This window comes from Pipistrellus hanaki (genome assembly GCF_964339955.1).
Source record: "Pipistrellus hanaki genome assembly, chromosome: 9".
Classification (NCBI taxonomy): Eukaryota; Metazoa; Chordata; class Mammalia; order Chiroptera; family Vespertilionidae; genus Pipistrellus; species Pipistrellus hanaki.
Genome location: NC_140511.1, coordinates 74,364,653 through 74,377,886, shown reverse-complemented (window position 1 = coordinate 74,377,886; position 13,234 = coordinate 74,364,653). Strand labels below are relative to the sequence as shown.

General features: G+C 50.9%; 1 protein-coding gene across 1 annotated transcript; it reads right to left on the bottom strand.

Annotated features, from left to right (window-relative positions):
* Positions 1-8,791: 8,791 nt before the first annotated feature.
* On the bottom strand, positions 8,792-11,789 carry LOC311627871 (uncharacterized protein C11orf91 homolog). Its single transcript, XM_084894579.1, has 2 exons — positions 10,416-11,789; positions 8,792-9,049 (listed from the first exon to the last, which is right to left on the bottom strand). The coding sequence occupies exons 1-2, from the start codon at positions 11,299-11,301 to the stop codon at positions 8,964-8,966; spliced, it is 972 nt and encodes a 323-aa protein (XP_084750705.1). The 5' UTR covers positions 11,302-11,789; the 3' UTR covers positions 8,792-8,963.
* Positions 11,790-13,234: the final 1,445 nt, after the last annotated feature.

Genomic DNA, 13,234 nt, shown 5'->3' with positions numbered 1-13,234 from the left:
TAGAAGGTGGAAGCACTGCTGGTTACCTGGTCTCTGAAATGGGCTGTCCGAGCTGGCTCTGGACTCCAATGGGCCTTCACTGAACATATTAAAGGACTTGCTTTTTGCCCGCTCTGCGTGACTCAGTGGTTGAGCATCAACTTAGGAATCCAGTTTGATTCTCCCAGTTGCAGGCTTGATCCCCAGTGTAGGGCATGCACTTACAAGTATGTAGGGCATTTACCATGAATGGATCTTGCAGGATTGGAAGTTGCTCTGGGTGAGTCATGAGTTGTGAGTGAACATGAAGGCCTAGGACATTACTGGCCGCTACTGTACATTTTACAAACACTATACACCAAGCCCTCCACGCTTCTTTCTGAGGGGGTCAGAAATAAACCATCCTGCTCCATGAACAGGGATGTGGGCTGGATTGATTGGAAATATCGAGGAGAACTGGCTGGGTAAGGCGTAGATCACCATAATAGTGTCTGTCAGGAATGAGTGGAAAGTGGCCTGAAGAATAAGAAAGAGAGGAAAAGGAACATAGGGGACTATCATGGCGATGTGGTTCTGGCTATTGCATATTGGAGCATTGGTCAGATTAAGGAATTTTCTGCTATTCCTTAAGAAGAGAGATTTTTAGCATGTAAGGGTTTTAGAACTGAGGACTCAATATTTTGCTTTGGAAGTTTGTTCTTGGTTCACTGACCCCACTGGGCACAAAGGCTCCTCTCTGGCACTGAACTGACGGAAGAAATAAAACGTATCTATGCTTTACATCGTTACAGTCTGAAGATATTTTCAAAGCACGGGACAGGCTGGCTCCACACAACCACAGGAAACTTTTAAGGGAGTGGCAGGGACACTGGATACTTTTGGGGGTAGCTCCTGTGGACCTGTGTCCTTGCACAGGGTCTGAGGTGCTCACAAAGAGTTCACAGCGATGTTCTCTGAGGACCAAGTGAGGACTGGGAGGGCTGCGGCGCCCTCGGAGTGTGTAGCAGGGTGGGATAACCGCCTCTGTGCGGAGACAGACCCAGTATCTGGATTGCAGGTTCAATCCTACCGGAACCAGCCAGTACTGCAGGTCCTGAAGATCGGGCTAGGAGGCTTAGAAATAAAAGACAAGAGACAGAAGGGCTTCAGGAGGGCTGGAATGCTCGATGGCACTGCAGCAAGTTTATTAAAGGCGCAAACTCTTTTATACCCTGAAGCTGGGCATTCTTTCAAATGGCCTTCTCTCAGGGCATGATGGCTACGTGCCAGTTCCTTAAGACCTACCTACACAGGAAGATATCTGCCTGGGGAAAAAAGTTCATCCAGCTGTACTCTGCTATGTTAATTCAAGGACATGTTTGCAGATTCCAATTTTGCACACACAGCAGAACGAAGGACACTGTTGCTTGCCACGTCCCCAAGTGACCCTACTTCTGAGGGAGAGCAGGCAGGGCTACCTACCCTTGCTCCATCCCCCGATTCTCAGGTCGGCAGGGGACTCGGCTCCCAACACAATCCCCCAAAACCAATTGATGTGTCTCACTCATATTGATATTTCTCACACATCGATGTTTCTCTCTTTCCCTCCCTCCCTTCCACTCACTCTTAAAAAAAAAAAAATGTGGGAAAAAAATCTTCAGGTTAGGATTAACAAAAAACAAAACAAATAAACAACAACAACAACAAAAAAAAAAAAACACAAGAAAGAGGAATAAGTAGGAATTCGTTATAAATAATACCCTGGGCCAAATTGTGTCTCCCCCTCCATCCCCACCCTCACATGTGGAAGCCTTAATCCCCAGTGTGTTGAGATTGGGGTTGTAGGTTTAGATCAGTGTTTCCCAAACTGATTGCATACCTAACTTAGTGCTCTGTATATAACATCTGTCTTAGAGCACTAGTTAAGTATACAATTTTACCTATATGTTCCCAAAAATTCTAGTTTAGCACTTCTTAGTTGGGATTCAGGAATCTGTGGTTTAACAACTCCACCAGGTGATTCTCATCATGAGAGAAGGTTGGGAAACACTGCTTTAGATGAAGCCATGAGGGAGGGTCCCTCCTGATGGGAAGAATGTCCTTATAAGAAGAGGAAGAGACACCAGGCTCGCTCTGGCCCTGCCACAGGAGGACACAGCGAGAAGGCAGCCATGGACAAACCAGGAAGAGAGCTCCCACCAGGAACTGAACTGGCCAGCGCCTTCATCTTGGACTCCCCAGTCTCTGGGACGGTGAGGGGTGACTGTCGCCCAGTCTGTGCTGTTCTGTTACTGCCGGCCAGGCACGCCAATACAAGCAATATATGGCTGAGTTCAGCCCAGCGTGCTTACTCGTGGGAACTGGGATTTTCACCTTGAAACTGGATCTGGGATTTTCCCCCGCGCTAAGAAAACACCTGCAGCTCCTGGGAAAGGCGGGGCTGCACTTGTGTTTATCTTTCCCGGAGGCCGTTAATCACCGCTGTGTCTCCTCCTCCCAGAAGGTTTCTCAATTGGATTTTCTTCTAGAATATCATACGGAACACGCTGATAAGGTCAGCCCTGCGTGTGAGAGGCCTGGGAAGGGAGGGGGCTGTTTCTTCCCACTTCCACATCCGTGCTGCCACCTGGTGGATCCCACCACGAGAGAAACAGGAGCAATCTGTGCTCAGGACCAGAAACCTTGATGCAAATGTGTCCGGCAAACCCTAAGGGGCAAAATGATGGTGAGCATCGGCTGTGCATCAGGTGGTGAGCTGAGCAGTTGACCCATATTATCCCAGTGACTTCCCAACCACCCGGGCAGGGGGAATGATCGCGCACACTTCCACGTGAGTTCAGGGCTCTGAGATGTTCAGAACCAGCTTTGTTGAAAACAGCAATTGGATGGATAAATGAACGAACAGATGAGCACACGAATGCAGGCTTCATGGATGTGCGCTGTGTCAGTGACAGAATGTCTGTGCTGCCTTCAGATAAACTCCGAGAGGAGAGCAATGGTCCTGGGTGAGTTTGTGAATGGACGGATGAGATGGCTGATCTTTTTCCCTCCCCTCGGAAGAATCCTCCCTCAGACCCTTGTTGAATCATCAGCTGATTATGTGACCTTTGCTGCTCCCTCCCGCCTCTCCCCCAACTTGTAACCCAGCTGGAAGCCAGCTGGCTGAGTCACTTCTCGGAGGAACTGGACCTGGGAAAGAGATTGTTCTGGAAATCAGCATGGTTCCCATGAGTCACTTAGTGGCTAAGTTTGGAGGAAGCCAAGTGGGGAAAACAGAAGAGGGCGTGGTGCAACAGGTGTTATGTAGCAAGAAAGAGGTAAGAGGGCAGCTGTCTCGGCTCCTCAAGGCTTCCAGGCCCTGGTGCCAGTTGACATGAGGCCCATGAGGGGACATGTGGTGTCTTCATCTGTATTGCTCCCCGGCTCCTAGGGCCCCTAGTGGTGCTACAATCACAGCACCCTGGCCACCTGTCCCAGTCAGGGACGGACAGGGACATGTTGGCCAGTAAGCCAGTCACCGCTCCTCTCCAAGGAATGCTGGTTGGAGCTGAGCTGTCCAGCGGCGGGCACCTCCTTCTTTCCGTCCAAAGGCCTGGAGGCCTCCTTTTTGTTTCTCTCACATTAGTTTCTGAACTTGCAGACAAAGAACCCTGCTGGTGGCCACTCTTGTTATTTAAGCAGCCAGTTTGAGTGATCTTTGTTTTCCTCCCAACCAGCTACGTCCCAGATGCATTTTCTGCATTTCTCTCTGGTCACTTACTCCCCCCCCACACACACACACACACACACCTTCTTGGATGTGCTGGTGCCCTGGTGTGGACGGGATGAAAGGGCGAAGTGATGACTAAAACCCTCTTTGGGGCAGCGGCTACGGGGAGATCAAGCTCTTGGCCTTGCCTGTGAGCTGCGGGTGATGTGAGAAATGTGGTTGGCCCTCCCCAGTAAAGAGTCCAACTGCCTCCCAGCCAGCTCACCCGCTGGTCACTCTCGGGCTCTGCAAAGTCAAGGCTTCTCCCCACCTGCAGCTCGGGCCTCCCTCCAGCTCAGATCCTGTGGGCTCCACCCCTCCAGGCGCCAGTAGCCCAACCATGAGGGCTGTGTCCTAAACACACGGGAAAGGAATCATGGTGATGACTCCCAGTTAGGGAAGTTTCACCGCGGCCTCTTTGTGGTCCCCGAGGGTGCTGAAGGCAGCTGATCGATGATTCTCTCTCATCGATGTTTCTAACTCTCTATTCCTCTCTGTAAAAAATTAATAAAATGTATTTAAAATGAAAAAATAATTAACAGCTTGGTCAAACCTCAAAGGCCAAATGTCGGGCTACAACAGGTGGTTCTCAGAGTTCTAAGAAGGAAACTATGCAAACGGGGAAGTGACAGAAACTGGGGTGGGGGGAATGGCGTAGCTACATGGCCAGAGGAAGAACAAGGAGGAAAGAAGCGAGGGGCCTTGAGAACCAAGGGGGGCTTATTGGTTAGCAGATATAGACTGTTTTATCCCAGACCAAGGAGCCTCACTGGCAACCCTTTTGGGGACCCCTCCCCACCTCTCCCCTGCTGGGCAGCGGTGTAAGCTTTGTGCTCCCTTACAAATAAGTCAGCTTCAAAGGCACAATCTTGCTTGTCCCTGATTTCAGTCGTCCACTTCACTAGATGATCCTGGGAAAAGATCACTTCGGAGATCAAATCCTGACTCAGAAGGACCTCAGGCCTACCCCTGCCGGCTGTTACTCTGCCCTTTACCCTAATTTCCCCAGAGTGGATGTCACTAATCTGATTGGTCAGAGTCCAGGACATTCCTTGGGCCCTGCTTCCCCAGTAGGCAGGCGTACTCCAGCTTTGAAGCCACACACCTGTGCTCCCTGCGGGCCCGGTACGAGGGAAAGCCTGCCTTCCTGAGCAGACTCCGGCAGGTGCGTCCCCTCCGCCTGGTGTGGACCTGAGTGGGCACATGAGCTCAAGGCAGCAAGAGCTTCATTTATATGCCCTAACCGGTTTGGCCTAGTGGATAGAATGTTGCCCTGTGGACTGAAGGGTCAGTCCCAGGTTCAATTCCCAGTCAAGGGCATGTACCTTGGTTGAGGGCACATCCCCAATGGGGAGTGTGCAGGAGGCAGCTGAATCGATGTTTCTCTCTCATTGATCTTTCTAACTTTCTATTCCTCTCTCTCTCCCTTCCTCTCTGTAAAAAAAAAAAAAATAAATATATATATATATATATATATATATATATATATATATATATATATATATTGTGTGTGTATATATATATATATATATATATATATATATATATATATATATATATATTTTTTTTTAAGAGCTTCATGCTCCGAAGCAGCTCACCTTTAGTTCAGTTATAAACATTTCCTGTTTATCCGCTGGAGCATTAGTAAATGTTCAACAACCTACACTTTGGCTGAGGAGGGTGGGGGGAGGAACAACTCTAATTGGCACATTTGTCAAGTTCAGGGCATGAAAACTCCCGTTTCAGCCAGCTTCTAGTCACCAGCAGGACATTACTGGGAAGCAATGCGCCCTCGCCCCCCACCACGCAGATACCAATGGAAATAATCTCGAGAACATGTCCCAGGTCATTGTAAAATGCAGCAAGATGCTTAGGACGTGATGGATTTTGAGTGTCTGTTGCCTTAGTTTTAAATAAAGCTTAATTGAAAGTTGGCGTAGTGTGATTTTTAATAATGGCAGCATTTAACAGCCAGCTAGCTTTCAGATTTCATGCAAATTTAACCACTGGCCCTGGGGAGCTGCTCAGGCTGGCGGCGGGCCCCTGCGTGCATCGTATCCCTGCCTATGGCGTTCTCTCAGAGGGGACCCTTCTCGCTTCCATCTGGCAATCATCCTTTTCTTTGGGGAGCAACCTCTTCCATTTCCTTTTGTTCGGGAGGGGCTGGCAATCGCATGACCTGCCTCCCCGCTGTCCTCATAACAGGACCTGCCATGGGATGAGGGGACAGGTGATAGGGTTGTGTGTGGGCATTCGTGGGACCTTCGCTGTGATATCGTAATACTGTCAACCCCATTTTCACTTGCAAAGTTTGTGAGAAACAACCCAGCCAACCCCAAACCATGCCCTAGCAGCATCCAGCCAGGTGCTTCCTGTCGAGGCTCACCTGGGCTTCCCATGAATCTGTGCCTCACCCAGCGAGAGCACCAGGGAGAACGTGGCCGCCGGGCTCTGCCTTTCCCCAGCTCTGTGTCTGTGGGTAAGTCCTCTCGTGGTGCCTCTGTCCTCTCATTTGTAAAACATGGCAAACCTACTTCACAAGGTGCTAGTGAGGATTAAAGGAGGTTGTTCATGCTAAGGCCTCCCTCTGTGCTCAGCACTGGCTGTGCCCAATCTTAGGAGCTTGGGAGGGAGGGAGAGGGGAGTGGAGGCCACGGGACTCTGGGGAGGAAATGGGAAACAAGACCCACTGGATATAGGTGCTGGGTTTTCCGGGTGCCTGGTCTGTTTTCATTGAGACTCTTCAGCCCGCCCCTGCCTGGCCTGGCCTGGCCAGCCTGAAGTTTTCTGGGAAAATGAGATGCTAACAACCAGCCTGGCTTCTTCCTGGGAGGGGAGGCAGAGCCTGGAGCCCCCGCCCAAGGTGCTTGGACTCCAGTGGGTACAGCAGAAGCTGCCGACGCTGAGGGACCGTCCGGCTGGCTTTGTTTGGCCTGAATTGTGTTTGGAAACCTTTGAATTCGTGGCTGCTTTAGAAAGCAAGAGCTTCCACCTGACACTGCCCACCTGCCTGGATGGGCCAGCAGCAGCTGCAGCTGGTTAACAACTACCCCCAGAGTGCGCGCTGCTGCTTGCGGGCTCCACCAGACTCCGCACTCACTCCGAGGGTTTCCAGCAGGACCTTGTCCAAGGGCAGGAGCACCTGGAGGACGCTGCAGACTTTGGGGTACGTGTACGCAATTTCCAGGGCTCCCACCACTGCATTTATCCTTCTACCGGCGTCTGCACCCTCATTCACAGATGGGGTCTCCTGTTCATAGAGATGAACCATTTCTTTTGCCATCTGTGGCCAACCCCTCTAGATCCCACCCCTCCAGTCCACTCAGGGACAACATTCTGGCACTTCTAAGACATCTGCCTCATTGGCCAGCTCCTTTTCATTCTCCTTTTGTAAGAAGCCCAAGCTTCACAAATTCTCTGGCTCCGACCTACAGTTGCTCCTGACAGGGCATCTAGATGCCAAGTATCAAAATGTCATACTTGTGCTGAAAACCGGTTTGGCTCAGTGGATAGAGCGTTGGCCTGTGGACTGAAGGGTCCCAGATTCTATTCCAGTCAAGGGCATGTACTGTGGTTGTGGGCACATCCCCAGTAGGGGGTGTGCAGGAGGCAGCTGATGGGTGTTTCTCTGTCATCGATATTTCTAGCTCTCTATCCCTCTCCCTTCCTCTCTGTAAAAAATCAATATATTTTTTAAAAATGTTATACTTGAGCCCGGCTGGTGTTGCTCAGTGGTTGAATGTCAAACTGAACCAGGAGGTAAGGGCTCAATTCCTGGTCAGGGTGCATGCCCAAGTTGCGGCTTCATCCCTCGTGTGGGGCATGCAGGAGGCAGCCAATCAATGATTCTCTCATCATTGATGTTTGTTTCTCTCTCTCTCTCCCTTCTTCTCTGAAACCAGTAAAAATATATATATTTTTAAAATGTTATACTTGATTGAAGATTTGTTTCATAAAATATTTTTTTTCTTTATTTGTGTGCTTGTGTCACAGAGATCTCTCTCCTCCCATTTGTTCCTCACCAGAGAGACAGCACCTGGCAAGTGGGGGTGGGGTTGGTGGTGGCAGCAGGTGCCCCACAGACACCTCTCACCAAGCAAAGGTGAAAGGGAAGATGAGGCTGGAATGTTCAATCTCACTCAGCTGGATTACTCATTACTACAAGCCAAAACTGCTTTCTCTGCTTTCTTTCTTAGTCTGTTCTCAACCCAGCAGCATGGGCAAATCCTGTCTCTCAATGGCTGAAAATCCTCTACCCACGCCCTCTTCCACTTGGAGTAAAACCTGGAGTCCTTACCATAGCTGGAAGGCCCTACAGGAATGGACCCTCTCTGCAAACAGCCTTCCATTCTCCTCTCACTCCTCCTCCATTTAAGATGGTAAATTGTGTTTATCGCCACCTGGGCTTTTTGCAGACCCTCAAACATCCCAGCATGCTCCCACTTCAACCTTTGTACTGGCCCTTCTGCCGGAACATTCCCAGGATGCCACAGGGCTATCACCCTCAACCACCTTCAAGCCTTGTTTACACAGTAACGCTTCAGGAAACCATATGTGAAATTCTACCCTGCTTTCTGCTCACCTTCCTGACCATCCTTACCCTACTCTCTTCCCCCCCTCCCTTAGAATGTTATCATCTATGATACCATATTATGATTTACCTATTTATAACAGTTTCTGTGTCTCCCCCATGCCCGACTGCAAGAGCCCCGGAGGGTGTCTGTTACAGAATCCGCTCTCAATTACTTCTTGAATATATTAATTTCTAGGGAGGACCTTGGCTTTGATTAGATCATTAAAAGGTTTTGTGATCTAAAAAAAAAACACTAACAAATGAAATAGTTCCAAGGACTAAAGCTGTTGGAAAACAAACAAATCCAGTATTCCTGTCCTCCCAGAGCCCCTCGGAGCAGGGACACAGCAACAGAACCAAAAATACCTTGGTTCTCCCCAATTCCCTCCTGACTTGGCAGTGTTGGGAGCCCCCTCCCCTGGCGTGAGGAGCCCCTGAATGCCAGCAGGGCAGCAGCTTCCAGACCCCGTGAGAAAGCTCCCCCAGCCACGGCACAGAGAGGAGAGACACCATGAGATTCACCCCGTATGTGGGCACTGTATGTGGAGCGCGTGCTGGGAGCAACAAGAACGGCAGTAAATACAGAACAGAAAATAACCATTTTTGAAATGACAACAAACAGGACACATTATCTAAGCACTAACACCTAAGAAGGTGGCTACCCAGGCTCCGGTGGGCAGCTCCTCAGGAGAAAGAGGCTGACTTCTTTCCAGGCTGTCTGGTCTTCAGTCCTTGTAACTTCTCATCTTTCAGCGCCTTCAAGAACTTATCTGCAGGAGAGCAAGACACACTTAGCTTGAGTAGAGAGAAGGGCTTTTTCTAATGCTGCTAATGCAACTGTGTGCTCCCTATGGGAGCCCCAAAACCATTAGGATCCAAAACACGTATAAGTGGAGAACATGTAGTTGAGAAATGACAGGACTTAGAAAAGTCCAAGTTTTCTAGGAATTGTTTCTAGAGACCCGCTGCCTCATGGACCTAAACATTTGGGTTATTTCATACCCCCTTTTCAGTGTGTGTGTGTGTGGGGGGGGCATTTTATACAATAATGGGGATAGTTTTTCGAGAACCATCTGCTCTTAGAACGGGTGATGGGAAAAACAAAGTCTGCAGAACAGCCTCTGGCTACTGATTATTCTACAGAGCAATAGGCCCTCTGGGAGTAGAATTGGACTTTGTGCGAGTTTACTCTCCCACAGTCTGCTTGGATGCTCCAGGAATCCCAGCCACAGCAGCACACCTGGTCTCCCTGGTTAAGTAAGATCCCTGAGACTTCAAACCTAAGATCAGTTGGCAGAGTTCAGGCCCCTGGTGAGCCGGCTACAAGAGGAGTGTGGGGAGTGTCATAGGAAAGGCTTTGATTAGATCAAAGCCAAGCTCCCAAGAGGAGCTGGGAGTGTCATAGGAAAGCTACCATCCAGCATTGTTCTTGGGCCTCCTGGGTCTTGCACAATTCCCATCTTACACAATTCCCCTACAGACACTCCAACCAACCCTCCCCTAGTTCCCCCGCCTCCCGCCCAGGATCCCAGTTGAAAATAAATACTCTAGAGCCGTGGTCAGCAAACTGTGGCTCGAGAGCCACATGCAGCTCTTTGGCCCCTTGAGTGTGGCTCTTTCACAAAGAACGGGGTCTCTCCTCTCTGTGCTGTGGCCTGGGCGGTCTATTTTGAAGAAGTTTAAAAAGTTTGACTCTCAAAAGAAATTTTAATTGTTGTACTGCTGCTATTTGACTAATGAGTTTGCCAACCACTGCTCTAGAGAAAGAGGCTGCCTGTGGTGGGTGGAGCTCCAGGGATAGTTGTGTTACTGTGCAAGAGGCTTAACGGTTCAGGAGGGGGTTTGTGGTGGCTGGAGTTCCAGGTTTGGGGCTCAGGGTCCAGATTCCCAGAAGGGCTCAGGATGGAGGGAGGATGGAGTTGGAGGAAAGGAGTCGGTTGATATCCAGGATGGGGGAGGAATCTGGGTTGGGGGAGGGGGGGATCAGCTTGAAATCTGGGACACCTGGGTGCTGGAGTCTGAGCCTGAGGCCACATTTTGGGGGGAACCTAGGGAGGGAGGACATGGAGCCAAGAATGGTGTCAGTCAAGCCAGCCTAAGGGTGGGCTCCGGCGGCGACCCGGGGAGGTCACGCACAGCGCTGGGAGTCGAAGCCATCGCCAGTGATGGTGAGCAGCTCCAGCTCCTTAATCCGGATCTCCAGTTCGCACAGCTCCTCGGGGTGGGAGGCGGAGGCCAGCCGGGAGGCCGTGGGGCCCGGGGCCAGAGGCGAGGCGGCGGCCCCCTCGGGCCCCGGCGGCGGCGAGTAGAAGAAGCGCAGCGGCTCGTAGGGGATGGAGGCCAGGCCAGCGGGCCAGGGCGGGGGGCAGGGGCGCTCGCTGGGCAGGCCCAGGCCCGGAGGCGGCGGCAGGGGCATCGGCGCCGCCGGGGGCGCCTGCGGCAGGGGCCGGCCCCCCGCCGCCGCCCCGCCCGCCTTCAGCGGCACGAAGAGCTTCTTCCAGATATTGAAGTCGCTGAGCGGGGAAGTGGAGATGCCGCGGTCGTAGAGGGACGGGAAGTAGAGGGGCGGGGCCGGCCGCTGGCTCATCGTGGGGCTCTGGCGGCCGCGCCGCCCCTTCGGCATCTTTTGAATGGGAGGCTGCGTGGGAGGAACCCCGCGCCGGGACACCCGCGCCCGCCGCGAGTGGCCGGGTTCTGAGGTTCCACGGGCCCCGTCCCTCCGCGCTAGCCCCGCCCCCAACAAGCAGGGCGCTGTCTGGTTGGCCACGCCCCAGAGTGTGGCCACGCCCACTGGCAGGTGGCAGGCCGCGCCCCGGCGTGAGAAAGGCACCGGCAAGGGGGGCGCGAGGGGGAAGCCCCGCAGGCGCGCCCGCATGCCCGGCCCGACCCCTTGGTTTATGCTCGACCTCAGCTCCCTTCCCCTCCAGCCCCAGGCAGGCCTCAGCCCCTCTTTACTGTCAACACTCTCTCCCCCCCTAAATTCCACAAGCCCCGCTGCTCCGGAACTATCACAGCCTAGCATCACATCAAACAAAAGCCCCAAGGGGAGAGCTGGCCAGAACTGCAAGAGAAACCATTCCTCGGGTTCCCACTCCCTTTATAGGAAGAAGAAAAAAAGATTAAGCTCTGCTTTTAGGCTGAGTCTTCTGTTTCTCAATTACCTTCAATTGAAAATAATCCCTAAGCCAAAATGGCATATTTGGGGGTGGTATATTATCCCTTTCAGTTCCCATAACACTGTTTTAATATATTTTTATTTATTTCAGAGAGAAAGGGGGGAGAAAGAGAGAGAGAGAGGAAGAGAAAGAGGGAGAAGGAGAGAGAGAGAGAGAGAGAGAGAGAGAGAGAGAGAGAGAGAGAGAGAGAACACATCAATGATGAGAATCACTAATTGCCTGCCTCCTGCACATCCCACCCTGGGAATCAAACCGTGACCTCCTGGTTCATAGGTCCATGCTTCACACTGAGTCACACCGGCCAGGCTATCACACTGGTTTTAAAAGCTCCCAAATACTTATTGGGTCCAATTATATTGGGTCCAATTATATGGCCCGTGGAACCTCAGCACTACAGGCTCCTTGGGCTGGATCAGCTAGTCTGGGGAGAGAAAGCGGCTCAGTGTTAGACAAGCCCCGTACGCTTGGACAGTTTCTAGGCTCACACACACCTTTCTGTCTTCTGTCTGGTCATCACAAGCAACTGTAGGAGGCAGATTGTTTCTCTTAAATGTCAAACAACTTGCTCAAAGACATCCAGCCTGGATGGCTGACTCCCTTTGTACACTCCCTGTGTACATACAACACATTCTCTCTCTCTCTCTCTCTCTCTCTCTCTCTCTCTCTCTCTGTCTCTTTCTCTCTCTCTCACACACACACACACACACACACACAGCTGGTACTGACTCAGATCTTGACTGGCCAGCAACCTATCCATCTTTATCCCTTTACAGCAATGATTATTTTATCTTGTTTAGGCCAAGGCTTTCAATGGAAATTTGCCTCCCCTGAGTCTGACTAATCCTGTAAGAGATCTTGGGCTTCCCTTGCAAAGTACCAAGGAAAGGGTGTGGGCTATTTGGGACAGGCTCGGCAGGATTTCCTTTCAGTGGTTCGTTTGGTGCCTGTTTGTTTCTGAAAATGAAAGTGTTTGGAGTCACTGAAGTCCCTCTCCCCTCAGATTTATTACAATCCACACCAGGGCCCCCTTTCCTGACCTCCCGCAGCACGGGGAAATTCGGCAGGAACATGGGTTGGCTCAAACAGCCGTTCTCAATCAGCCCTCTTCTCCTTTGTCTGCCTCCCCGTTGTTTGATCATTGGTTGCTTTGTTTTATATCCCGCACATGAGTGACTTTTTCCATCTGACTTGTTTCGCTTAGCGTGATGGTCTCAAGACCCATCCATGATATTGCAAATGGCAGTATTTCATCTTTTCTAATAGCTTAGTAACATCCCATGGTTTATTAGACTTAGAATCACTTAGCTCCTCTCTCTTTGCTTGTATTAGTCAAGTCCCTCTTCAAACCCCTCGTCTTCTTTTTCCTCTTGGGGAGATGGATTTGGGCTTTCAAAACCCTGTCTCTCCTCGCTTGGCTGCCTCTCAAAAATAAACGCTTTCCTTGTTGCATACTCAGTGCTTTCCTGATTGGTATTACTGGGTTTATGGACTTGGGTTTGACTACACTTGTTCTCCTAGAAGCCTCACTGCCTCTCCATCACTTTCGCTCTGCATCTGGACAGAATGCCAACCTTCACACCTTCATCAGACTCTCTGCCTCTTTAAGGGGATGTCACAATTGGCCAGGCCTGCCTTGGCTCGGGTCAGCATTTAGGAGCATGTAGAACTTGTGGCTTGGATACAGCAGAGTTATTACAGAATGAGTACCGTATTTTCCGGCGTATAAGACGACCCCCTAATTTTTACAGTTAAAACATAGGTTTAGGCCTATATTTGCTG